The sequence below is a fragment of the Narcine bancroftii genome, chromosome 4, assembly GCF_036971445.1.
Source record: "Narcine bancroftii isolate sNarBan1 chromosome 4, sNarBan1.hap1, whole genome shotgun sequence".
NCBI classification, from domain to species: domain Eukaryota; kingdom Metazoa; phylum Chordata; class Chondrichthyes; order Torpediniformes; family Narcinidae; genus Narcine; species Narcine bancroftii.
In genome coordinates, this window is record NC_091472.1 from 127786236 (window position 1) to 127814208 (window position 27973).

The 27973-nt window shown below is 41.2% G+C and overlaps 1 protein-coding gene and 1 pseudogene across 9 annotated transcripts in view; both read right to left on the reverse strand.

Annotated features, from left to right (window-relative positions):
• The window catches only part of naa25 (N-alpha-acetyltransferase 25, NatB auxiliary subunit), a 151323-nt gene that overhangs the window by 102442 nt on the left and 20908 nt on the right, over nucleotides 1-27973 (reverse strand). For 6 of the 9 annotated variants that reach the window (XR_011356138.1, XR_011356137.1, XR_011356136.1 and 3 more), the window contains exons 1-2: nucleotides 22796-22863; nucleotides 21410-21469 (exon numbers count right to left, since the gene is read on the reverse strand). The exons of 1 other annotated variant lie outside the window; for it this stretch is intronic. Coding sequence is in view for 3 of the 8 variants with exons in the window: in XM_069932812.1 (XP_069788913.1) it covers nucleotides 21410-21469; nucleotides 22796-22853 (118 nt within the window). In the remaining 5 variants the exon portion in view is untranslated. Of the gene's footprint in view, nucleotides 1-21409; nucleotides 21470-22575; nucleotides 22668-22795; nucleotides 22877-27973 lie in introns of those variants that run through there. 2 more of the 9 variants (XM_069932814.1, XM_069932811.1) reach the window with 2 other exon arrangements.
• LOC138762560 (U6 spliceosomal RNA) lies at nucleotides 16262-16360 on the reverse strand (annotated as a pseudogene).

Consider the following 27973-nt stretch of genomic DNA (forward strand, 5'->3'; position numbering starts at 1 on the left):
TTGTGAATGAGATCAAGGGTCCCAGATAGTAATGTTATCCCACAGCTGCCAGGGATGTTTCTAGGTACTTTCAGGTGGCCAAAATCCCCCGATGTAAAGCCGCATATTATGCCCATATGTGGCTGTCGGGAGGCTACTTGAAAGCACAGGAGGCGCATGCGAGGTGAACTTTATTGCCCACCTCTGGGAGGGATAATCACCGGAGCACTGAGGTTCCCCCTCTGCCACCCCGGCAAATAAATGCAACCGCCTGAAAGCAGCTGCTAAGGGGATGACAGTAAGCTGGCGAGTGCCTGACAGCTCCCCTCCCAGCTGCCTCTGCCCCCCACCCCCCCACCCGGCACAGGACATCAGGGCAGAGGCAGCCGGCATAGGCTGTCAGGACGGGGACATTCCACACAGGACATCCCCACATTGATCCCACTCTCTCCCCACAGCCCGATATCAGTCCCCACATTGACTGCCCGCGCCGGCTGCCCCACAGTGTGGGGACTGATATCGGGCTGTGGGGAGAGAACGGGGTAGAGGGATCAGAGTGGGGACGTCCCGCACGGGACGTCTCCGCACTGACAGCCAGCCATCCCAAACCTGACAGCCCGAAGGGACTGGAGTGTGCTCAGAGGCACATCTGGTGTAGCTGTCCCTCCACCTCAACAGCAATTCGAAGGGCTGCTTCCACTTCTGCAGGCGCATTCTTGGCGGAGAATGCACCTGAATAAGCCTTCTGATAGAGTTCCGAGCATTTTGCAAAGGGAAGGTGAGCAGCCATATGTCATGATCCACATGAGGAACAATGACATAGATAGGAGTAGGGATGAAGTCCTAAAGATGAAATATAGAGAGTTAGGAAAGAAAAATTAGACTGCAGGACCTCACGGGTGATAATCTCGGGATTTCTGTCTGTGCCGTGCGCCAGAGAGGGTATGAAGAGGAAGTTATGACAGATGATTACGTGGCTGAAGAGCTGGTGCAGGGGACAAGTGTTCAGATTTGTGGATCATTGGGATCTCTTCTGGGGAAGGTCTGACCTGCAGGAAAAGGACAGGCTGGAAAGGTAGCAATATCCTGGCAGGCAACTTTGCTAGAGCTGTGGGGGAGGGTTTAAACTAGTTTTGCCAGGGGGTTGGGGAAGCCAGAATGTGAGAGTAGAGAATAGGGCAGAAGGTCAAAAACACAAGGCTACGTGTTCCAAGTTTGTGGTTTGTGAGGAAAGACGGGCAGGGAAAAAAATAGAAATGTAATCAATTAGCAGGTTTGAAATGTGTCTCTTTCAATACTCTAGAGTCTAGAGTATTAGGAATAAAGGAGATGAACTTAGAACATGATCAGAGCACCAAGAGGAATAAGATGGGAGGTAAGAGGAGTGGGGAGAAACATTAATGGACAGGGATAATAACACAGCTATTGGAAAGGAAGGATGCTGCAGAGGGAGTGTCTACTAAGTCAGTGTGGGTGGAAGTCAGAAATAAGGGAACAATCACTGTACTAGACCCTCAAATAGCCATCAGGACACCAAGGAGCAGATAAGCAGGCACATTTTGGAATGATGCAGGAATTTCAGGGTTGTTATTATGGAAGACTTTAACATTCCTAATATTGACTGGCACTTCCTGACTGCAAGTGGGATAGATGGGGCTAAATTTGTCAGGTTTGTCTCAGGATTCCTGACACAATATATGGACTAGCTGATGAGAAGAGAGGCCATACTGGATCTAATTCTAGGTAATGAACCTGGTCAGGCAGGTGGCAGACCTCTTGGTTGAGGAGCATTTTGGCGAGAGTGACCACGATTCTCTGAGCTTTAGAATAACTATGGATAAGGATAAAAGCAGATAAAATGGGGAAGTGTTTAATGGTACAGGGCTAATTACGATGGGATGAGGCAGGACTAGCGAGAGTAAATTGGAAATGATGGTCAAGGGTGAAAGCACAGAACTCTTGTGGAGAAGGTTTAGGATAGATTTAAAAACATAAAATGCAGGAGAAACTTAGTTGGTCAAACAGTGTGCATTTTGTGTTTTTACTTTAACTACAATGTCTATAGATTTTTGTGATTTACTTCAGGATAGATTTATCTCACTGGGATGGAGAACATGTCCCATTACTGTGAGGCGAGGCTCAATTCCAATGCCATGTACAAGTTTGCCGATGACACCACAGTTGTCGGCAGAATTGCAAATGGCAATGAGGAAGCGTATAGTAGGGAGATAGATCAGCTCATTGAATGGTGCAATGGCAACAACCTGGCGTTCAACGTCAGCAAAACCAAGGAAATGATTATGGACTTCAGGAAGCAGTCAGGGGGACACGACCCAATCCTCATCGAGGACTCAGCAGTGAAGAGGGTCAAGAACTTCAAATTCCTGGCTGTCAACATCTCCAATAATCTGTCCTGGCATCTTCACTTTGATGCAATCACAAAGGCTCACCCGTGGTTATACCTTGTGAGGTGTCTAAGGAGATTTGGTTTGTCAACGAAGACTCTGGTAAACCTCTACAGGTATACCATGGAGAGCATCCTGGCTGGCTGCTATAGAGGTGCCAACTCTCAGGACAAGAAAAAACTTCAGAGTTTGTTAACTCAGCCTGTGACATCACAGCCAACAGACTTCACTCCATCGAGGACAAATACACGAGGCGATGTCTTAAAAAAGCAGCCTCTATCCTCAAAGACCCCCACCACCCAGGCCATGCCATGTTCATCCTGCTACCACTGGAAAAGTAACCAGTTACTTTTTGTGCTCTATTATTACTCCTTATAGTAATGTTGTAAGATGGTCAGAATATGAATGTTTGCTCCATGATGCTGCCACAATCACAAAATTTCATGACTTGTTCTTAACAATAAATTCAGATTCTGAAAAGATGGTTGGAAAAGCAAACTATGGTTGATGAAACAGATGAGGGAGCTAGTTTCGAGGAAAAAGCATGCATTAGATTTAAGAAACAGGAAGGGCTCATGAGAAGTATGGTAGCCAGGAAGGAGCTTAAAAAAGTACTTCGGAGAGCTGAAAGGGTGCATGAGAAGGCCTTGACATGTAGGATTAAGGAGAACCCCCAAGGCATTCTCTGCGTAAGTAGGTAAAGAACTGAAGAATTATGAGAATGAAGGTGGGGCCACTTAAGAATAAAGGAGGCAACATGTGCCTGGAGGTGGAGGAGGTTGGGGAGATTCTAAATGAATACTTTGCTTCAGTATTCATGAGAGAAAAGGCCCTTGATCAGGGTGAGGTTAGAAAAGACTTGTGTGCAGGACGATGTTGAGATTAAGGAAGAAAAAGTACTGGACCTTCATAAAAACATTAACATTGATAAATTCCTGGGTCTGGATGCAATATACCCCTGGTTGATGTCTGAAGTGAGGTAAGAGTTGGCTGGGGCAGTGGCTGTGATCTTTGAGTCCTCTTTGGGCCCAGGGGTGTGCCAGAGGATTGGAGAATGGAAAATGTCCCTCTGTCTAAAAAAAAAATAGGGAAAATTCTTGGAAGTGAGTCTTGCGTCAGTGGTGTGCAAACTATTGTAAAGGATTCTTATGGATAGGATCTATTAGTATTTGGAGACATACAATCTACTTCAGGATAGTCAGCATGCCTTTGTGAAAGGAAGGTTGTGCCTCACGAGCCTAATTGAATTTTTTTTGAGGAAGTAACAAAAGAAATTGATGAGAGTAGGGTGGTAGATATGGGTTATATCAATTATAGCAAGGCATTTGACAAGGTCCCCCTTGATAAACTCTTTCAGAAAGTCATGAGGTAAGGGATCCATAGAACCTTGGCTCTCTGGATAAAAACTTGACTTGCATTAGAAAAAGAGTAGCAGAAGGAAAGTATTCTGTCTGGAGGTCAGTGACTGGTGGAGTTCCGCAAAGATCTGTTCTGGGAACCTTGCTCTGTGAATTTTATAAATAACCTCGATGAAGAGGCGGAAGGGTCAGAAAGTTTGTAGATGATACTGAAGTTGGAAGAGTTATGGATGGTGCTGAAGGTTGTAGTAGGTTACATAGGATATAGGCAGGATGCAGAAGTGGGCAGAAAAATTGAGTTCAATCCTGATAAATGTGAGGCAATGCATTTTGGAAGGACAAAGCAGAAGGCTGAGTACAGGGATAATGGTCAGTTACTTAAGAGTATAGATGAATAGAGGAACCTTGAGGTCTAAATCCATACATCCCTCTCAAGATCACCTATACATTGATAGTATAGTTAAGAAGGCATATGGGATATTGGGTTAAGTCAAAGCACACAATGCTGGAGAGACTCAGAAGGTCAATTAGTGTCCTTTATACAGCAAAGGCAGATACATAACTGACGTTTTTGGCTTGAGCCCTTCATCAAAGTATGAGAAAATGCCTTTGAATGTCAGAATAAAAGAGTGGGAAGGGGGAGGAGGATGGCAGGGCAGAAGATGGGATATTGGGCTTCATTAAAAGGGAGATTGAGTTCAAGACTCAAGACAGCATGTTGCAATTATGCAAATCTCTGGTGAGACCACACTTTGATGAGCGTGTTCAGTTCTGGTCACATCATTATAGGAAGGATGTGGAAACTATGGAGAGGGTGCAGAGGGGATTTACCAGGATGCAATGTTGCCTGGATTGGATAATAAGTCTTATGAGACAAGATTTGCAGAGCTGGGATTTTCTCTTTGGCACATAGAAGGATGAGAGGAGACTTAATAGAGATCTATAAGATTATGAGAGGCAAAGATAGGGTGGACAGCCAATGGCTTTTTCTCATGGCAGGAATACCAGAAGACACAAGTACAAAGTGAAGGGAGGGAAGTTTAGAAAAGACATTAGGGACAAGTTTTAAAAAAAGAGTTGTGGGTGCCTGGAATGGCTTGCCAGGGATGGTGGTGGAGGCTGAAACATTTGGGGCATTTAAGAGACTCTTGGATAGGGACATGGATGGAAGAAAAATAGAGGGCTATGGGGTATGGATGGTTTAGTAATTAAAAAAAATATAGCTCAGCACAAAATCAAGGGTTAAATGGCCTATGTAATACTCCAGATTTATCCTCAATAACACCCCACTCCTATATACTCAATTCTTGGATTTATGAAGGCCTATATGACAAATGTTATCTTTACAACGCTAACTACTGAAGACATCATTTTCAGGTAATTATTTATTTGCATTCCCAGATCCCTCTGTACTACTACACTCCTCAGTGCTCTACCATTTACCTTGCTTGCCCTTTCTTGGTTTGTCCATCCAGAATGAAACCTCACACACTTGTCCACATTAAACTCCACCTGCCATTTATCAGCCTATTTTACCAGCTGGTCCAGATCCCTCTGCAAGGTTTGAAAGCCTTCCTCGCTTTCCACAAAATATCCAATGTGTGTCAAATGCAAACTTGCTGATCCAATTAACCTCATTATCATCCAGATCATTGATTATAGATAACAAACAACAACAGACCCCACACTGATTCCCGAGGCACACCACTGGTCACAGGCCTCCAGTCTGAGAAGCAGTCATCCACCACTACTCTCTGGCTTCTCCCGTACAACCAATGTCAAATCCAGTTTTCTACTCCACCATGAATACTGAGCCTCTGACAATTCCTGACTAACCTCCCATATGGGACCTTGTCAAAGTCTGTAATAAAGTCCATGTAGACAACATCCACAGCCTTTTCTTCATCAACTTTCCTCGTAACCTCAAGAAACTCCATAAGATGGTGGAGTCACGTGATGGAGTAGTGGCCGGTAGGGTAAAACCAGCCCTCTCCAGAAAAGAAGAAAAAAAGTTAAGACAAAGTTCAATAAATACAAAATATAAGAAATAAAAGATAGTTGCAGAGAAGAGAAAGAAAATGGCACCCAAGAAGGAAAAAGTAAAAACAACGGGAAAAAAGAAAAGACACCGGAAAAGAAAGGAGAAGGCCTTACCAGCACGAAGGAACAGGAAGCCGTGGTGGAGAAGAGCGCCCGATCTCAGAGGTTGGTGTCGGCCCTGCGGAGTCGTGATGTCCCCGACCGGGGGACTGCAAAAATAGCTCTCTGAGCCAAACAAAAGTGCGCAGTGCGCAATCTAAGGTCAAGGAAAACACCGACGGCAGGGGGGCTCAGCCGAGGAGTGGGCAACCACGGTGCGACCAGCTGAGGGATGCCCGACACCAGGGTTCTCAGCTGGAAGATGAGGAAAGCGGCAGGAGAGGGAGTGAAGTACCAGGACAGAAAGAAAGTAGATGGGGTGAATGGCAAGAGGAGCAGCAGCTGGAGGCTCGACAGATGAGCAGCTCAGAAGAAGATGACCAACAGTAAGAGGCCAAGCAAGAAGAGACCTGACAAAGTGAGACAAGCTACTCATCAGAAAAATCAGAAGAAACACAGATACAAAGAAGAAGACACAAACACGTACAGACACAGAAGAGGAAGAAGACCAAGATCTTTACAGAGAGATAGAAGGTAAAACAGATGGACAAATATAGATAAAAATTTTTTGAACAACTAATGAGAGCATTAAAAGAATGGTTGACAATAGAATTTAGTCCAATTAAAATAAAAATGAAAGAACAGAAGATAAAATGCAAAGATTAGAACTAGTCATGACAAAAATAGAGAAAAGAGTAGAAAATGTGGAAGAACGAGAAACGGCTGTAGAAATGGAAGTAAACGACTTAAAAAGAAAATTGGAAGAAAGTGATAAAAAAATTAAAGAGACACAAAAGTTGTTAGCTCAGAAAATTGATATGTTGGAAAACGATAGTAGGCGAAACAACAAAAATAGTGGGACTAAAGGAAAATGAAGAAGGCACAGATATGAAGGAATTTATAAAAGAATGGATCCCAAAGGTCCTGGGAATGACAGAAATGCAGGAAGGAATGGAAATAGAAAGGACACGCAGAACACTAGCTCCGAAACCACAGATACATCAAAAACCAAGATCCATTTTAGTATAATTTTTGAGATATACGACAAGAGAAAATATACTGGAGCAGGCAAGGAATAAAATAAGAGAAGACAAAATACCATTGGAATACAAAGGTCAAAAAATATTTTTTTACCCAGACACAAGTTTTGAACTCTTAAAGAAGAAGGAGTTTAATACAGCAAAATTGATCCTATGGAAAAAAGGTTATAAATTCATGTTAAGACATCCAGCTGTGCTTAAAATATTTATCCCCGGGAAGCAAAACAGACTGTTCTCGGATCCGGAGGAAGCAAAAGAATTTGCAGAACGCCTGCAGGACAGGAGAGATGAAGGTTATAATAAGAATGAAGAATGGCGATAAAGTATATATAAAGATGTAAAAACAATGTATATGTAATGAAGTAAAGAAAGGAAAGAAAAGGGAAGGAAGTAAGGGGAAAAAAGGGAGAAATTTGTTATACGTGTAAAAAAAGTGTTTTCTGTGGGGGGTTGGAGGGGGAGAGAATAACCGTCACTGCAAAATCAGTTGACGCTTGCGGGCAGGATTGCAAACCAAATGGAAAGGGGAGTTGTGGTTGTCCTGCAAGGGATAAGGGGCAACTCAGAGAGGGGGGAGGGGGTATTTGGGGTTAAGGTAATATTGGATGTGGGAGTTGTTGGAGTATTTTATGTTTTAAATGTGTTGTCATACATTGAATTTAAAAAGGGAAAACAGATGAAAATGGGGAAAAGGGGGATGGTGGTGATGAGGAAGGGGAAATGAGGTGTAAACAGGATAAGAGATGGTCATGTTGAACTATATGACTATAAACATTAATGGAATACATAACCAAATTAAAAAAGGCTATTAAATTTACTGAAAAAAGAAAAAATAGATATAGCATTTGTGCAGGAAACGCATCTAACTGAAGTGGAACATAACAAATTAAAGAGAGACTGGGTAGGACACGTAGCGGCAGCTTCACACAATTCAAAAGCTAGAGGTGTAGCTATATTAATTAATGAAAATGTACCAATTAAAATAGAGGAGGAAATAATAGATCCAGCAGGGAGGTATGTAATGATAAGAATTTTGGAATTTGCTCAATATATATGCACCTAATGAGGAGGATCAAAAGTTTATGCAAGATATTTTTTTTGAAGATTGTAGATACACAAGGAAATGTATTGATAGGAGGGGATTTTAACCTTAATTTAGATCCAATGTTGGATAAAACTGGACAAAAGACTAGTAAAAAAGAATAAAGTGGTGAAATTTATGGTTAAATCAATGCAGGAAATGAAACTTATGGATATATGGAGAAGACAGCACCCAAGAGAGAAGGAATACTCATATTATTCAAGTAGGCATAAAACAGACTCAAGAATTGATATGTTTTTGTTGTCGGCCCATATTCAAGGGAGAGTTAGGAAAACTGAATACAAAGCTAGATTGCTATCTGATCATTCACCTGGTTTGCCCTGTCTTATGAAAACAGAGTCCGCAGCTTTGAGTTCTTGTGGGACGTGGCTGGTTGGCTTCCCGTGGGTGAGATGTGGGTAGGCGGTGTGGTTCTTCTGCTGCTGTAGGATGTCCAGGAGGTTCAGTGGTGGTTCCATGAAGCCGAAATGGACAATCGCCTGGAATGGAGAGCGGTGCACTGTAGATAATTTCCGCTGATGAGGTGGAGAGGCCCTCTTTAGGTGCTGTGCGCAAGCCCAGCAGGACCCATGGGAATTCATCCATCCAGTTGGGCCTACGCAGCCTTGATTTGAGGGCTGCTTTTAGATGGCAGTGAAAGCGCTCTACCAACCCATTGGATTGGGGGTGGTAGGCAGTTGTGTGGTGTGTAGTTGGCTGCTGCAGAATTTGGTCATGGTCATCCAGAGGGAAGAGGTAAACTGGGCTCCCCGGTTCGAAGTTATGTGGGAAGGGACACCCAAACGAGTGACCCACTGTGAGGTAAAGGTTCTCACGCAGGTCTCTGTGTCGCAAGCCGGCATTAGCACTGCCTCTGGCCAGCTTGTAAAGCGGTCGACCATGGTGAAAAGGTACCTCATCCCCAGGCTGATAGGAAGGGTCCCTACAATGTCCACATGCACTTAGTAGAACCTGTCCGCTGCGGGCTGGAAACGTTGCACTGGGCTTTTAGTATGCTGATGGACTTTGGCTCGCTGGCATTGTGTACAGGTTTTTGCCCAAAGTGAAAATCCACACTGAAGCCCATGCCATACAAACCTGTCCGAAATGAGGCGGACTGTTGACTGGATGGAAGGATGAGAGTCCATGCACTTGAATGCATACCCACCGTCTCCAGGTTGTGGACAGGATTGGCCTGGGATGGCCTATAGACATATCGCACAGGAGCGTTGGGCCTCGGGTCCAGCGCAAGCTCCTCAATATGTAGGCTGATGATGGCGGTGCGGTAAGCCTGTGAGTTGGCATCTTCAGCCTGGTCGATGGCGAGCTAAGCTGTGTTGATGCCACCCATCACCTCAGAGATCGTTGGCCTGGACAGTGCGTCAGCTACCACGTTGGACTTCCTGCTATGTGGCAGATGTCCGTCGTATATTCGGAGATATACAAAAGCTGCTGTTGTTGCCTCGCCGACCAGGGGCCTGAGACTTTGTCCAGCGCCTGCATCAGCAGCTTGTGGTCCATGTTGGCCGTGAATACTCGGCCTTCGAGGATGTACTGGAAATGGCATAGGGCCAGGTACATTGCCAGCAGTTCGGGATCAAAAGCACTGTACTTCAGCTCGGGTGGTCAGAGGTGTTTGCTGAAGAAAGTGAGTGGCTGCCACTGGTAATCCACCCACTCTTGCAGCACTGGGCCCACTGCCAGGTCTGAGGCATCTGTCATTAATGACAGGGGTAAGTCTGAATCCGGGTGTGCCAGGAACGAGGATTTGGAGAGTGTTGTTTTGGTCTCCTTGAATGCCTGAAGCTTTTCCGCAGACCAACTGGGCTCCTTGTTACCTGCCTTAATGAGGTTGAAGAGAGGTTGCATGGTGGCTGCTGCTCCTGGGATGACGTGGTGATAGAAATTCACCATCCCAAGGAATTCCTGCAGGCTTTTGAGGGCTTTGGGCCTGGGAAAGTTCTGAATGGCAAAGGTGTTGCTCCTTCACTGGAGATGCAGTGCCTTAGGAAGTTTCCAGAGGGTTTGGAGATAGAGAGGGTCCATCGTGCGTTTTTTAAAAAAAAAGCCATTGCCGGGTCAACCACCTTGAGCTGTTTTAATGAGATGTTTGAGGTATCAAGATGATTCTACGTGCAGCGGTTTTACAGGCTCATATGAATAGTCCAATGGTAATTTCAGAAGAGTAAAGTTTTTTTTTAATGCAGATTTGAGTCAGGTGGTTGTTATGAGATGGAAGGAGTTTAATGCTGCTAAAGCAGTTTTATGGAAAAAAGGGTGTAAGTTTACTTTTAGATATCCAGCAATTTTAAAAATATTTTATGGGCAGTATCAATCTCAATTTTTTGAAAATCCACAGACAGCCCTGACTTCTGCTAACTTTTTACCAGATCTCAAATCGATAGAGGATTTTTCTTTGAAACCGCTGGTGGTGTTGAGCAAAGCTGGAAATGGGAAAGCTGAAAAGCAACTGGAAGTTGAACAATTGATGGATCTACAAGAAGACATTCCGGAAGTATCTAGTGCCTGAGGGGCCTCTTTGCTCTCCGGCTGGGGAGAAGATACCATCCTAGCGAAATCCAAAGTCATCAGCCACTGCTGGTATTAACCACACCTAGTTAATAAGGGACGGGATTACTGCTCTGCAGTTTTTTTGGGGGAGGGGGTTAAAGGGTTTTAAATTTTTTTTATATATAAAGGGTTTTTTTGTTCTCAAGTTAATTGTGAAAAATTGGGTCCCATTGTATAAGTTATAATTAGTAGTTTAAGCTTTGCAACTTTTAATGCTCAGGGTTTAAATCATCCAATAAAAAGGAAACGTGTTTTAGATTATATTAAGAAGTTAAAAGTAGATATTGCATTTTTACAAGAAACTCATTTGACAGAAAACATCATGTAGATATGTGGGATTTGTATTTGAAACATATAGCTATAGAAATTAAATAATTGTAGTAAGGTTGGCACACCAATCAGTGAATATTTGATACATTTTTGTAAGGTTTGGGGGGGGGAGGTGTTTTTTTTTGTTTGTTTTTGGGGCTATTTTGTATTATGGGGGAGGGGATATAGTTATAGTTACTTTATATGTATTTGATTTTCTTTATGTAATTTGAAAATATTAAATAATTTTTTTTTAAAGAGTCATCTTTCCATTTCAATAAAATTGCTTGTCTGGCTATCAGTGTGGTAAAGGCTAAAAATTTTCTTCTGAGTTGCAGACAGAAGTACATCTGGTTCATGTGAAAAACCAAACAAAGCAATTAACGGACATAGTTCCATTTTGATCTTAAAAATCATTCATAAATTTAGAAAATCTCTTTCCAAAATCTCTCTAAATTTGGCCACTCCTGAAACATATGGATCAATGAAGCTTGAAAATTTTTATACTTCTCACATTGTGGATCAACATCTGCATAAAAATGAGATAATTTAAGTTTGGACATGTGTTCTATGTACCACCTTAAATTGTTATAAGCAATGCCTTGTACAAAATGAAGAATCATTAATCAAGCTAAGAGTAGAAAATGTTATGTTCAAATATTGTTCTCTATTTAGTGAATGAGAATTTTTTTGAAGATTACATTACTATTATTGGGATAGTCACCCTTATCTATTACGATGGGTCGTATTAATTCAATTAAAATGAACATTTTACCTAAATTTCCGTATCTTTTTCAAGTATTACCAATTTTTATTCCTAAGCCCTTTTTTAGCTCATTAGATTGGTTATTTCTACTTGCATATGGCAGGGGAAAAGCCCACATATAAACAAAGCCAATCTTCAAAATACTAAAAGGAATGGAGGATTATGACTTCCAGATTTTAGATTCTATCATTGGTTGATTAACATACATGATTTATTTTTATTATTACATTTGGATAAGTCAGTGAATTGCCCCTCTTGGGTAGAAATGGAACTGAAGTTTTAAAAAAAACATATGCTGGCAATTTTAGGGTTTTTTTTTTTTTAAACCATTTTTCTTTTCTAAATTGACATGTAATCCGTTAATGAGAAATAGTTCGAGAATATAGGATCAATTTAGAAAATTCTTTGGGTTTCATAGTTTTTCTCTGGCCAGACACATTATAGATGATCACCTTTTCCACCCACATCTGCTGTACGTAGGTTTCAAGAAATGGTATAGATTAGGTATTCAAAGTTATAGCGATCTTTTTATTTGAGATAACTTTGCCTCTTCTGAACAATTATCAGCCAAATTTTATCTTTCAAACAGACATTTTTTAAATATTTACAAGTTAGACATTTTGTTCAGTCCAAGCTTTCTGATTTTCCTCGAATCTCAAATATTAATATTCTTGATTCATTTTTTAAACTTTCCCCCCACATTGGATTAATTTCATATATTTATAATGAGTTATTGGATTTAAGAAAGAATGGGAAGGAGATGTGAACATATAACCTCAGTAGTCGAGTCCTCTGGTCTGTCCTGCCAAAGGCCAGCTGTAATATTTTCCCTGACGAGCAATGCCATTCCTCCCTCCTTCCCCACCCACTCTATCATGTCTGAAACAATGGAAGCCTGGAACATAACATCACCTGTTAGTCAAGATTGGGCTCCAGCCACTAATTAATGCACACCTTGCCAATGGCTAATTCAAATCATTCAGCATCACTATTGGCTAGAGCCCTGTATTTTGCTTTTTTTCTGCTCATGGTGATAGCCCTAGACTATTCCATACCATGGTCGCTACCGTGGACTTCGCTTAGAAGAGTCACGGGCAAGATGTGCATCGCACTGAAGCTGAACCGGTGCATCACTATAGTTTAAATAGCTATAGATCGATACTTGCAATAGACCCCAATGATCAAGGTCAAGAGTGTGCATTTTCCCGTTTTTGTGTGCAAATGTTGGCACTGCCTGTGTGAATTAAATTGCGCACATGTTTTATTCCCATAAGTTTTCCCACTCGCTCCTATAAATTGTTGTGTGATAATAAAGGCTACATGTGATTGAAAACCCTTGTGTCTGGACTTGTCTCTCTGTGAACCCACCGAATCTTATACCTTTCCCAAAACAAAAAGGCACCCACAACTCTCTATGTAAAAAAAAAACCTTCCTTTGTACACATGACCTCTGATGTTTGCTGATCCTGCTCCGGGAAACAGATACTGCTGTCCACCCTATCTATGCCTCTATGAAGTCTCATCTCTTTGAAGCATAGCAGGATGAGAGAAATAAGATTTGTTTCCCAATCCAGGCAACATCCTGGTAAATCTCCTCTGCGCCCTCTCCATAGCTTCCACATCCTTTCTTTTATGAAGTGACCAGAACTGAACACAATAGTTTAAGAGATTTGTAGAGTTGCAACATGACCCATCTACTCCTGAATTCAATCTCCCTATTTTAATGAATCCCAGCATCCCATAGGCCTTCTTAACCAACCTATCAACCTGTGCGGCGACCTTGAGGGATGTATAGATTTGAACCCCAAGGTCCCTCTGTTCATCCACACTCTTAAGTAACTGACCATTAACCCTGTACTCAGCCTTCTGGTTTGTTCTTCCAAAATGCATCACCTCACACTTATCCAGATTGAAATTCATCTGCCACAACCCTTTGACATTACATGCAATTTTCACAAAAATGTTTTTCTTCCTCCACTCCTTTATCTACTTTGGTTCCTACATCACCCCCCCACCCCACCAACAAATCTAGTTCACCCACCCCCCTCCCCCAACCCAGAGCAGCACTAGCAAATCTTCCCGCAAGAATATTAGTCCCATCGGAACAGCACTAGCAAATCTTCCCTGGCAGAGAACTAATGATCCAAAAACCTGAAGCCCTCCCACCTGCAACATATCTTTAGCCACATATTAAGCTGCATTATTCTCCCATTTCTAATCTCACTGGTATGTGATATGGGTAGCAATCCTGAGATCACAACCCTTGAGATCCTGTCCTTCAACTTTGCCCCTATCTTCCTGAACTCTCTTTTCAGGACCTCATCACCATTCCTACCCACACCATTGGTCCCTGCTGATCACCCTCTCTTTTGAGAATGTCAGTGTCGGCAACTCTCTGAGATATCTTGAACCTTGGCATCAGGGAGGCAACATATCACCCGAGAATCTCGATCTCTTCCGCAGAACTTCTTTTCTGACGTAACAATGGAATCCCCTATCACTACAGCTCACCTTTTCTCCCTTCCCTTCTTAACCACTAGGCCAGACTCCATGCCAGAGACCTGATCGCCATAGCTTGACTCTGGTAGGCCATTCTCCCACAGTATCCAAAATGGTATACTAGTTTTCTGGAAGGCTGTCCTCTTTAAGTCATCTATGTGGCCTCTGGCATGTACGCCTCTTCCCAAACCTTTTGAATTTGTAACTGAAGTTCAAAAGGCAAGATCTGGAACTTCAGCAGGAACACTGTTCCAGAGTTCTTGCTGTTTTTAGTGGATACATTACCTTTCTGGTTTCTTATCGGTTACAAGTGGCAATAAGGGTGGGCCAGATTGCTGTGGGCTAGATTTCGAATGAAACTTTACAAGTTCAGTATCTTTCTTGAATTAAAAAATAATCAATGCCACCAACTAAAAAAGTATTTTAATAATTTTCATTTTGAAATGAGATGCTATCAACCTGAAACGAACAGTGGAAATAGTAAAGCAATCAGATTACTTGTGTAAAATGGGTAAAGCTGACATTTTTTCAGAAGTTTTTTTTTTCTAAATAGGGCCTGAGAATGAGTTTCAGTTATTCACTGTTTATTTTTGCAATATAGAGTTACAAAGAAAGCAACACATTCAGTTAAGCAATCTCATCTGAATTCATTGTTTGATATTCATCGAACAATCAGTGATGCTCAAATGGTACAAACATGATGGTGATGGCAACATGGTGGGCAGTTGAGAACAGTTGGGAATTAAAACATCCATATTTTAAGTGAACTAAAATGCAGCTAAATAACAAGTATTGATGGCTTCCTTTTGACATTTCAAAGCAACAATTCTATACAACCACAGCTTTCAAAGATGTCACTTTATTCCTTTATATACCAAATGGCAACAATCATTACTTTGTGGCGGAAGAACTTTCCTGAATAGTTTTCATTATTGTGACAATGGCTATTATGGAGGTGACTGCTTACATAGGTGAATGTTCCTTTCTGCTTCAGGTTCAGGCATGTCATTACCTGAAATCACAAGTGTTTTTTCTTAAAGAAAATAGTAATGGAAGAGCAGTTAAGTTACTTATTTGGCAAATCCTGAGTTATTAATAATGTTGATTAGAAAATTAATGGCCTTCAGGGAGGAAATCTGCCATCCTTAACTAATTTTGACTCCAGCTCCACTAATCAAAACACTCATTCTGCAAACTGCTCGCCTAACAAAAATCTGTGGAAACCATTAGAAAATATGGTTTTTGAACTGATGTGCTCACCATTTAAAAGGATGCAAACCATTTTCAAACTTGAAAACTATCAGCACAAACAGTTGCAACAAGACAACAGCAAGAAGTTAGCATTCAACTGTAACATTTCAGGTTCATACACACCTTGGGCAGAAACATGCAATCATTTGGTTTGAGAAGTTGTTTAGGAGTAGATTCCCTATTTATAATATCTCCAGCATCAAATGTTAATGTATCAGGCTTTCCAATTTGCAAATTATTTATCAGCAAGGGAAATATCAGGAAACTTTCCAAATTGCCAACCCTAAAAATTTAGTAATGTCAAGTTGGCAAGTACAGTAAAATCCCATTATCTTGGCACGTACAGGGATCGCTGATGCCAGAAATGTGAATTTTCCAGTTGACTGAGGCCCTCTCTTATGAAGCCTAATACATCTCCATTAAGAATACACCATTTAAAAGATAAAAGATAGTGTAAAACGTGAATTTGAAAAGAAAGTATTGTAGTTTTTAATTATGTGATGTTCACTCAAATAATACCTGTAACTTACAAAATTTAAATTTGAACCCTGGTCACTGACATTGTGATAGTATTGCGCTAACCGCTATGCTGACCATGCTGTCATCATAATTAATCTTCCCTCTCCCCCCCCCCCCCCCCAAAAGTTTACAGATAAAGCCTTACTAATATACACTCAAAGATAAAGGTTCTTACCAGACAGGGTTAGGGAGGCACTTTGGGAATCGCCATTTTAATCAAACACAACTTTATTGAAACTTTAGTTAAACAGCTGCTGCAGGCATTTCACTGGCTGAAATGTTTGGCTCCCAAGGAGTTGTGTGCAACTTCAGAGAACATTTACTTTTACAATTTATTTTTTTTTTTAAATAAGGAACATTTCACGAATTTGCATGTCATTCCTGCAAAGCTAGTCTTCTCTGTATCATTCCAATTTTAGTATATGTGCTGTCAAAGCAAGCACACTTCTACAATTTTAAACTTTTATTTAAATCTTTATACTTATTCTTATTTCTAAAATATATACAGAGGTACATATTTATTTCCTTGACTATTTTTTTTAAACAATTGTTTGAGCTTACGGTTGATTGAGTGACAGATAATGGTGAATTTACTGTAATAAGTAAATGAACATTTAAGTGACAATAAAACCTGAACATGCTGGAATATTGAGTTAACAAAGAAGCGGGAAGAACTCAGAAGGCCAGGCAGCATCCATGATATGAGAGTCTCTATCTTGTTCAAAGAACCTCCTACCCTAACTATTCCCCTAACTATCGAATCCCCAATCACGATAATTCTCCCCACTTTCCTTCTAAGCTGAAGGGCCAGCCTCTGTTCCAGAGACCTGACCATAGGGACTTGTCCCTAGTAGATTGCCCCACCAATAGTATCCAAAACTGCATACTGTTTGTTAAGGAGAATGGCCACAGGGGTGCCCTGTGCTAACGACCTATTCTGCTTCCCTCTCCTAACAGTTACCTGCCTCTTGAATGTGACTGTCTCCTTCTAGCTTCTGTCTATCACCCCCAATGCCTTCCGAATAATCTGGACTTATCCAGCTCTGGTTCCCTAATATGTTATGTAAGGAGCCACAGCTGGATGTATTGAAAAGTGTGATGAATACAGCACTAAAGATCTTGTATTTAAATGTCCACTGTATAAGAAATAAGGCTGAGATCTAGTTGTGCAGCAGGAAGTTGGTAGGTATAACCTTGTAGCCATCACTGAGTCGTCGCTGAAAGATGACCACAGCTGGGAACAGAATATCCATGGATATGCAGTGCATCACAAGGCGGACAGCAGGGTGGAGTAGTTAAAAATGGAATTAAATCTTTGGAGAGAGGAGACATTGGATCAAAAGATAGAGAATCCCTGTGGGTAGAATTAAGAAACCAAGGGTTGTTTACAAGCCTCCAAACAGAAGCCAGGATCTGGCATTCAAACTACAAAGGTATGTAAAAAGAAGATTTTAATACGCAGATTGATTGGGAAAACCAAGATGGTACTGGATCCCAAGAGAAGGAATTTATCAAATGCCTTCAGGATGGCTTCTTAAAACAGCTTGTGGCTGAAGCGACCAGGGAAATGGCAATTCTGGATTGGGTACAGTATTATGATCCAAAGTTGATGAGGGAGCTGAAGGTAAGGGAACCCTTAGGAGGCAGTGATTGAATTTGCTCTGCAGTTTGAGAGGGAGAAACTAAAATCAGAGTCATCATTAAACCAGAGGAATAGAGGGGACTACTGAGGTATGAGAGAGGAACTGCAAAAGTTAATTGAAAAGCAGGGGGGATGACAGAGCAGCAAAGGCTGGAGTTCCTACAAGAAATAGGAAAGGTGCAGTTCAAGTATATTCCAAAAAAGGGACAAACATTTGAATGGAAAAATGACAACTGCGGCTGACAAGAGAGGTCAAAAGAAAAGGGATACAAGGACGCAAAAATTAGTGGGAAGAGACAGCACTGGGAAGTTTTTAAATAAGCATACAAAATATCAAAGAAGGCAAGCAGAAATAAACCAAAAAGGATATGAAATTCTTTAGCAAGGATATGAAGAGTTTAAAAAAAAAGACAAGAACTGATATCAGTCTGATAGAAAATGATGCTGGAGAAATTGTAATGGGAAGAAAGGAGATGACAGAGGAACTGAATGAGTATTTTGTGTGTTTTCATTGTGGAGGAAGATATTATGAGTATAACAGACTTTCAAGGGCACCAGAAAGAGAGGGGAAGTGCAATTATGATCACCAGAGAGAAGCTGAAAGGTCTTGGGGTAGAAAAGTCTCCTAGACAAGATGGAATGCCACACAAGTTCTAAAAGAAATAGCTATAGAGATTGTGGAGGCATTAGTAATGATTTTCCAAGAATCAATATTCTGGCATGGTTCCAGAGGACTGGAAAGAACACTCCACAATTGAAAAAGGGAGTGAGGTAGCAGAAAGAAAATTATAGACCTATTAGCATAACATTAGAGGTTGGGAAGTTGTTGGAGTTGATTTTCAAGGATGAAGATGTGGAGTAACTAAAGGTGCAATGACACGTCAGGCCAAAGTCAGCAAGGTTTCCTGAAGGGAAAATCTTGCCTGACAAACCTTCTGAAATTTTCCTGAGGAAACTGAAAGTAGCTTAGATAAAGGACATGCAGTGTACATTGTCTACAGTAAAACTCCTAGTATCAGCCACCTATGGGGATTGGTAGATGCCAGATGAATATATTTTTTGGTTGGCTTGAGACTTTATTTTTAATGCATTTAGGCATTGTAAGATGAACAGTGTAAAAGAGAAATATACTATACTGCATTAAAACTGAACTAACCTCACTTGCATGAATATATGAACCTTAAAGCATTTTTTTTCAGTCACATTCTCTGAAAACATTTAATTGTTGCTGCATCTGCAAGTACCTCTCCCTCCATGGAGCCATCCGAAAGATGAACAATAATATTATAAATAATTAACACCCCCTCTCCACTCCTCTGCTGCCCTCAAAGTTTAAAGATAAAGCCTCTGACCAGGGTGACTCTTACTAATCAGGGATAAGGAGACACTATAAGACGGTAACCCTAACAGTGAGTGGCATCAACCAGGTCGTCATCCTGGACAATGTCATTTTATTCAAACACAACTTTATTCAAACAGCTGCTATGATCAAAGCATGACCAAGGCACTCCACTGGCTGAAGTTTTGTGTAACTTCAAAGAAAATTTACTTTTACAATTTTAAAGTTGTAAATTTTTTTTACCCATTATTTTATTCTTATTAATTTTTAAAATTGATTTTTTTTTGCTGGTTGCTTGAATTCAGGATACCAAGGGTTTTACTGTATTTGGACTTTTGAAAGGTCTTTGACAAGGGCATATGAGGCAGATTCACAAAATGAGAATCTATGAAATTACAGGAAAGATATCAGTACAGGTAGAGCATTGCTGATTGGCAGGAAACCGAGTGTTGGAATAAAGGAATACTATTCTGGTTTGGCTTACAGAAGTTTGCAGATGATACAAATGTAGGAGGAAATTGTGGTGAGGAGGAAACAGAGGCTGCAGAGAGACTTGGATAGATTAGGAGACTGGGCAAAGAAGAAGCAAATGAAATGCAATGTTGGAAAGGTACAGTCATGCACTTTGGTTGAAGGAATAAAAGAGTAGACTATTTTTTGGATGGGGATAAAATTCAAAAGATGCAAAGCAACTTGAGAGTCCTTGTGTAGGATACCCTAAAGGTTAACCTCCACATTGAGTTAGAGGAATCAAATACAAGAGCAGGGATGTGATGTTGAGGGTCTATAAGGCACTGGTGAGACCTCACTTGGAGTACGTTTTTGGGCCCCTTATTTAAGAAAGGTTGAAAATGGCAGCGCTGCTGAAGTTGCTGTAATGGCAGAGCTACCACTAGTGTGGACTCACAGAGAGTAAGGAGTGGAGAATCAGTACTCCCAGGGGGGGTCCAACTGCACAGTCAATTGCTGTCAGCTCCACACAGGCTTTGAACAGTCCATTAAAGTTAACTTTATTTAAAATTCCGCAACCAGGGGGTCTGCACCCAAGATGGCAGCGCCTCTGATCGGCAGCAGCCAAGAGGGGTTGCAAACACCAGGGAAGCAGAAGACTGGTGCAGGGCACCAGGAAATGGGGAGATCTCCCCCCTCACCTGCCATCTGAGGAGAAGCAGAGGAGATGACCCATGGGATGGTGACCATGGTGGCGGTCCAGTGAGGAGGCTCTGCAGCTGAAAGACCCACTCATTTGGCAAGCTGCTAGTGACTCAAGGTGAGAGGAACCCACAGACTGTAAGCTGCTGGAGACTGCTGTAGGAGAACTCGCGCTGGGCTGCAGACTGTGGAAAGTGGTTCGAAATTGGCTGAAGGGGTACCAGGTATTGGAATCGGGATGCGAGGGGGTGCTGAGGGGTTCCTGATTATGTTGGAGGTTTGGATCTGGAGCTTGGAAATGGTTTGGATTTGACTCTATGTGGCTGTGAAAGTGCTGGAGGTGAATATATGGATACTCGGTGACTCGGGGGGGGGGGGGAAAGGAGGTGTAAAAACTATCTTTTGCTTTTCTTTCTTTGACTGTAAGAGGCACTTCAGGCAATTTCTGCCAACGGCAAATCTGTCTGCCTTACAGCAGGCAAAAGTAATTTCATGCAATATGATACTGTTTTATTACAGACAATAACTTGAATCTTGGATGTGCTGTCATTGGAGATGGTTCAAAGAACAAGAATGATTCCTGGAATGAAGGAATTAGCATGAGGAATGTTTTACAGCTCTTGGGGCTGTACTCTTTGGAGTTGAGAAGAATGAGGGGGACCTCATAGAAGCATTTTGAATGTTCAAAGGCCTGGACAGAGTATATGTGGCTAAGTTGTTTCCCATGGTTGGGGAGTCGAGGACAAGAGGGCACAACTTGCGGATTGATGGGCACCTCTGTAAAACAGATGCAGAGGAATTTATTTTGTCAGAGAGTTGTGAACCTCTGGAATTTGATACCTTGTGCAGCTGTGGAGGATAGGTTGTTGGGTGTATTTAAGACAGAAAATGATAGGTATCTGAAATAGTAAGGGTATCAAAGGTTATGGAGAGAAGCCAGGGGAGTGGGGCTGAGTGGGAGAACAGACAAGCTCATGATGGAATGGCAGGGCAGAACTGATGGGCCACATGGTCTATTTCTGTATTTACATATATTCTAATAATCAGGGCATTTCTCTACAGGAAATGAGAAGTAAATAAACTCCCGATTGCTCTTACTTGTGGTAACATTTAAGTAAGAGATCAACAAGCCTAAAGTAGGCTTCATGATGCTCAACTTCTGTGCAACATGTAAAAGATCAGAAGCAAATTAGATTTACAATGAGAAGAAAAACCATGCAGAAATTCCTGCATTATAAATGTTCATTTTATATTCAGCCATTTGCTTTGGGGAACTTTTCTTCTATATCCACTAAACCCTGTAGGAACTTCCTATACTGTAATATTAAGCATTTCAAGATGTACCAAAAAATTCTTTACCTTTGATATTCTTTCTGAAGATCCTAGAATTGGCTGTGACACTCTCGCTAGGGCCTAATCCTTTTTAAATAAGCATAATGTCATTTGTATTTCATTAAGTATAAAAAACACAAATTCTGTAGGCCTTTTTAAAAGCCTTCAGCAGACATCTTTCCTCTTAAAACAATGTGTGTACTTGTATTTCACAGTATTCCTGAATTTTCCTGAATTAATATTCCTGAATTTTTTAAAAATTGCCAGCATCCCTTTCTTCCTGACAAAAATAGACCATTACTCTGTTCAAACTTCAGTTATCACATTTATCATTTTTATGAGCATTTTGGTATCATTGCTGATTATTATCAGTGATAAGCTTTTGAAACATTTATTAATATCATCATTCAAAATAAAGATAACTATGGATATTTGGCCTTGAATTGATTTAGTATTACAATAAGCCTGCTCTTTATCTTAATTTTCAAAGTACTAATAAAATCAAATCTATTGTTAGTTGAAGGGTTCAATCTCACAACTTCAATCATTAGAAAGCCATAACTTGTAGCCATAATTAGACTCAGCAATGTTGTGATAGAAAGTTTCGATTGCTTTGTAAACACAAAATATGAGTTGCAATGATCAGAAATTCCTCAGCATCTCAGGAATACTAAGAATCTACAGAACGTAGTTTGCACGAACTGTTTAAAAGGAAATTAAAAATCACAACGATCAACTAATCTTCAAATAAATTCACATTAAAACTAACCAATGAGAATTTAAATTTCATTTCAAATAGGGTACAAAATAATCAATGGGAAGATTTCCAAATTAATACAAACGAAATGTTGTGTTGTCCCCCGTTAAAGTTGAAATTTCCCCCAAAGCCGCCAAGTTCCCATCATCGGACAACCTGCTTCCGCGACCAAAGCAACTGGCGGCAAAATACCGTCAGCTGCGGTTTCCCTTCACACTGCAGCAGAACTCCAACTATGTAAAAAAAATGAAACTGTGGGATGCAACTACATTTGCTTCCGACACTTTCACCAAACATCAATTTCCTCGTCTTTTTCTCCATCTGATGTGATATCAACAGGTTCCAGAGCCAGTAAAAAAAATAATCACACTGCCGAACAGAAACTTCTCCTAATTATTTACATTTTTTTTAAATGACTATAAAATGGGAACCTCACATTGACCCTGGACTGCAAGCCAGGAGAAACATTCATCAACAGCTTGGGTTCCCGACTGTTGTGGAACTCGAGCTCCAGGACATATTTGCGGCCTAACAACAAAACGAGTCAATGTGCAAAATTAGTAGCGCAACCTGATGCTGCAAACACTAAATTTTTTTGCCGTTAGCGTATGATTGAACAAACGTTGGAGCCAAAAGTTTAAAAATAATTCTATTACCATATATCGGACGCAGCCTCCTGTCATTGGGATCCTGCACATGGCTACGCGCCGCCATGATGAATCTATGCTACTGCACATGTGCAGTTCTAGCCTCACCTTCCTATGACTGCGCATGACCATTGCGGGCGGGGGAAACCAGGGAGCTCGAAGCATGCGCAGAGATGACATGTCTTGGTTTTATTAAGCCCTACTATTATTTGGATCATGTTCAAATTGTATTTAACATCTCTTTTCAGTTTGGCCTGTTTTGTCTGAGCCAGAACTCATCTTTTGTAGATGTAACGTATCCATGTGAACATTATTGAAAAGTTGACTAATTTGGTACTAGTTAGCAGAAAGTTACGCTTTCATCTGGTGTCCAAATGGAATAGTTTCCATTGCAATAGAGTGGCTGAAGTGTCTAAAGCGGAATCTACAAGCACTGTAACAGGTAAAAAAGGTAGGTGGCTGGGTTGTTTTGGAATTTGTGTCTTTCCATTGTGGCCCTCCATTTAACATCTGTGTTAGAGATTCGAGGCATTCAGCAGCTTCGCAAATCCGCTTTGTTTTTTAATTGTCATGAAATGATGAACATGATAGCATTTTTTTTTCAAGGAGACTGAAAATATTTTCAGTCCTGGAAATCTCTTGTTGACGTGATGCACCATCAATGTTTACAAAAGACTGACACTATTCTGCACTAGGAAAGGGGCTGTGGTCTATTCTGTGGGAGAAGTCACAGGCAAAGTCGACCAATGGGTGGGCCCAGACAAACATATACATACAGTGGTTTACTACATTCCCCTTTTGTGATGAATCAGTTACAAATTAGGTCTATTTGGTCATCTGGTTTTTCGCTGTGACCTTCTTAATTTGGACTGCAGCTGGCGTGCTGTGGCATTGCCCTGGGCAATCTGGGTCATCTGTGTGTAATTCTCAGCATTGGGCTGGTGGGTATGCAGTGACGAGTCTGGCGTGTCCTCTTTTGGGGATGAGGTATATGTCGTGGTGGGTAGGGGTGAGGTGGAGGGGGGGGTGTGGAGTGATCGGTGAAGGTCTACAGGGCCCCTAATTGTGCAAAATCCCTAATGGAGACCATGCCTTCATGTCTATTAGAGTACCCCACATAGGTGTATTTAGGGATGCTGTGGAGGAAGTGGACCCTTTTGACCAGAAGGTCGGTCTTATGGCTCCTCACATGTTTCTAGAATAGGACTGAACCTGGGGGGATGTCAGGCATGCTGCAGTGTGGTCCCAGTCACAGATTTCCTGAGAAAGGAAAACATACATTTATGCAGTGTGGCATTTGTGGGAGTACATAGGAGATACCTGATGGAGTGGAGTGCCTCTGAGAGGTCCTTTTTCCAGCAGGAGACTGGAAGTCCCTTGAACGTAGGACTAGCAGGATGGCCTTTCAAACCATGGCATTCTCCCTTTCTACTTGCCCATTCTGCTGGGGGTTGTAGCTGGTGGTCTTGCTCATGGCAAGCTGAATAGAGTGAAGATGACTGTGGCATTGAGGAAGTACACGCTGTGGTCTGTGGAGGGCATGGATCCTTTGAAGTCAACACTCAGGTTCAACCGCACTCTGTCTGGCCGGTCGAAGTGTGGTTTGCACTCCGCGCAGACTTGGCAGCTTTTGGTCACTGACCTGATCTCTTCAATGGAGTATGGCTTTGACGAAGTGGAAGATATACTTTGAGTATATCTACCTTAACGATATCTACCTTGATAAAGCTGAAGGCTACACAATCCTCTGGTGTCAGAGGGAAAGAGATGGCTTTGACGAGGGAGCGGACCTTGTCTGCATGGTTGGGAACCCACTGGGCATAGTAAGAGAAAAAGCCCATGCACCTTTTTTAGGGCCTTAAGGCTGTGGGGACGTGGGAGTTCCAAGAGTGGGCGCATGCAGTCAGGGTCTGGAGTGCTGACTTCTTTCTCAACAACGCAGCCAAGGATGGCAAGTTGGTTGTGAAAATTACGCACTTGGCTTAATTGTACATGAGATTAAGGAGCTTGGCAATTTAGAGGAATTTTTGAAGATTGGCATCATGGTCCTGCAGGTCATGGCCACAGATGTCAAGACATGGGAATGTGGCCTGCAGCTCATATTGATCTAGAATGTGGCCATTCTCCCGCTGGAAGATTGAAACTTCATTGGTGATGCCGAAGGGGACCCGCAGGAAGTGGTAGAGGTGACCATTTGCCTTGAACCCAGTATAATGGTGGTGCTCTAGGCGGATAGAGTGCTGATGATATGCGGATTTCAGGTTGATGCTAGAAAAGACCCAATACTGTGCGATTTGGGTCACCATACTGGATATATGGGGGAGGGGGTACGCATCTAGTTGTATGTACTATTAATGGTCTTATGTTAGTCAATGATAATCCTGTTCTTTTCCCCATTCCTCACTACTACTACTTGTGCTCTCCAAGGACTGGTGCTGGGCTCAATGATCCCCTCATTAAGTAACCACAGCAACTCCACCTGAATAAAGGCCCTCTCCCTGGCACTGTATCTCCTACTTTGGTGGCAATGGGTTACAGTCGGGGGATTACGGGCCCAGAGAACCCCAAAACCCAGCAGCAATAGAAATTCACCAAGACAAATGGTCACTTAAACAAAGGTTACTTTTAATTTTCTTTAAACATAAAAACAGGATCAAACTTTAACTTATTACTATTAACTTAACCCCTTTCTAATTCTAAACACATGTATATGTAATGTGTGTCTAAGTTCAGAAAAGTTCTTTGATTTACAGACCAATCTCACTTCTCACTCCTCCAAATTCACTGGTATCAGGCAATTCTTATACTGTGCACAGAATTTAACATTTATGAATTTTCACCAAGCTCTGGTACTTAAAGGTAATCTGTTACCCTCAGGAGGGTTCTTGACCGTTTTCAGAGATCAGCCACTTCAGCGTCTTGCTGAAGAAACTTGCCCCATCAGGGTTTTCCAGACGATAACCTCTTTCTTTCAGGTCACCAGAGTTCCTTTTCTGTTTCCCCTATTTCAAGTGAAACATTACACAGCCAGCCATCTCCTCTTGTATGGACCACAAGTGTTTTGAATAGGCTGAACTCAGAATTCACAACCTGTTTTCAAAATGGGGTTTCAAACAAGGTTCCAAAAGCCACTGCAGAAAACCAGCAGTCTCTCTCTCTCTCTCTCTCTCTCTTTTCTCTCTCTCTGTCACACTTGGAGAAAAACCTGTTTGACTCTCTTTGCTTGCAAAACCACATGATCTTCCTAAAACAGCACACTCCACCAAAACAGCTTGCTGACTCCCAAAATCAATTCATGAGAGATCTTATCAGTTTCCTGAGATGGGCCCTTCCATTTGCACCTTGTGGTGAAAATCTCCAGCACAAGAGTCAATTGTCTTTGCAGACTTGTAGGCACCACCTTATGCATAACTTTTGCATTTTAAAATAAGATCTGTTTTTTTTTGGTTTAAGATGAAATGTATTTGAGAAATTTTACAAACTACATAACAATTGGCAACAAGGAAAATAAGAGCTTGCATTATTATTCAACACTTACAGACCACTACCAACAAGTACACTGACTTTTACTAACACCTGATGCCTTCCACACCAACTCAACCAACAAGGCCTGAAAACAAATGGCTTTCAACAATAAAACCAGGCCTCTTATCTTCCATCTGAATGCCACAACTGTGAAGACTCCTGTTTTAAACCCGTGAACTCCCGTCACCTGATAAACAGCCTCCCATCCCCTTAATGTTTTTTTAATTATTAAAAATTTTTATTTTTCACACCATAAACCACATTGACCAAGATACATACATTTTCCTTTTCAAATATATACAATGTCATTTTCTCCCCCCCTCCTCCCTCCTCCCATCCCACCCTCCCTACCTCCCCCCCATTCATTTAAAGTACAAAATCTAAGATACATAAACCAGTCAAACAATGTTGTCATTCAATAAAAATAAACAAGAAATTCCACTGAGTCAATTCTTTTCATTTCCTTCTCCTTTCATTATTTTAGGTGGTAGATGTCCCCGGTAGGTTTTCTCTATTGTGTTTCATGTATGGCTCCCATATTTGTTCAAATATTTCACTATTATTTCTTAAATTATAGGTTATTTTTTCTAATGGAATACATTTATTCATTTCTATATACCATTGTTGTATTCTCAAATTATCTTCTAATTTCCAGGTTGGCATAATACATTTTTTTGCTACGGCTAGAGCTATCTTAACAAATCTTTTTTGTGCACCATCCAAATCAAGTCCAAATTCTTTGTTTTTTATGTTACTTAGGAGGAAGATCTCTGGGTTTTTTGGTATATTGTTTTCTGTAATTTTATTTAATATCTGGTTTAGATCTTCCCAAAATTTTTCTACTTTCTCACATGCCCAGATTGCATGAATTGTTGTTCCCATTTCTTTTTTACAATGAAAACATCTGTCAGATACTGTTGGGTTCCATTTATTTAACTTTTGAGGTGTAATGTATAGCATGTGTATCCAGTTATATTGTATCATACATAACCTCGTATTTATTGTATTTCTCAGCGTTCCAGAGCATAACTTATCCCATGTTTCCTTCTTTATCTTTATATTTGAATCTTGTTCCCATTTTTGTTTAGTTTTACCATTTGTTTCCTCATTCTCCTTTTCTTGCAGTTTAATATACATATTTGTAATAAATTTTTTGATTATCATTGTATCTTGTAAGGTAAAACATCATGAGATGGGAATGTGTAAGGAGTTACCCTGTGCAGGGCTGTAACAAGATGTGAATGCATCCTTGTACTTACAAGATAAGAGAGACATTGATGGATTGAGAGGCAGGAAGCTAGCAGGGAAAGGATAGCAACAGTTTTAGTCATTGGACAATTAATGATATGATGATGTTCTAAGCACGTATCCAAGGGTATAAAAAAATCACCATTTTGCTGATAACGGCAGAATGCATTCTCCGACTAACATTGTTAGTCGCAAGTGTTACAATCCGGTAATAAAGAACAAAGAACCCTGATTTCGACTCAGTCTGGTGTTTGTCTCACTCATTCATGAACAAAGCAGACCTAACAATCTGTAATCACATATTCAAAGTTACTTCCCTCTGGTAACCTCAAACTGCTTCCTAATTTGTCCTTCAAGTAGGATCTCAGTTGGTAATATGCCAACACTGTATCTTGAGTTATATTATATTTATCC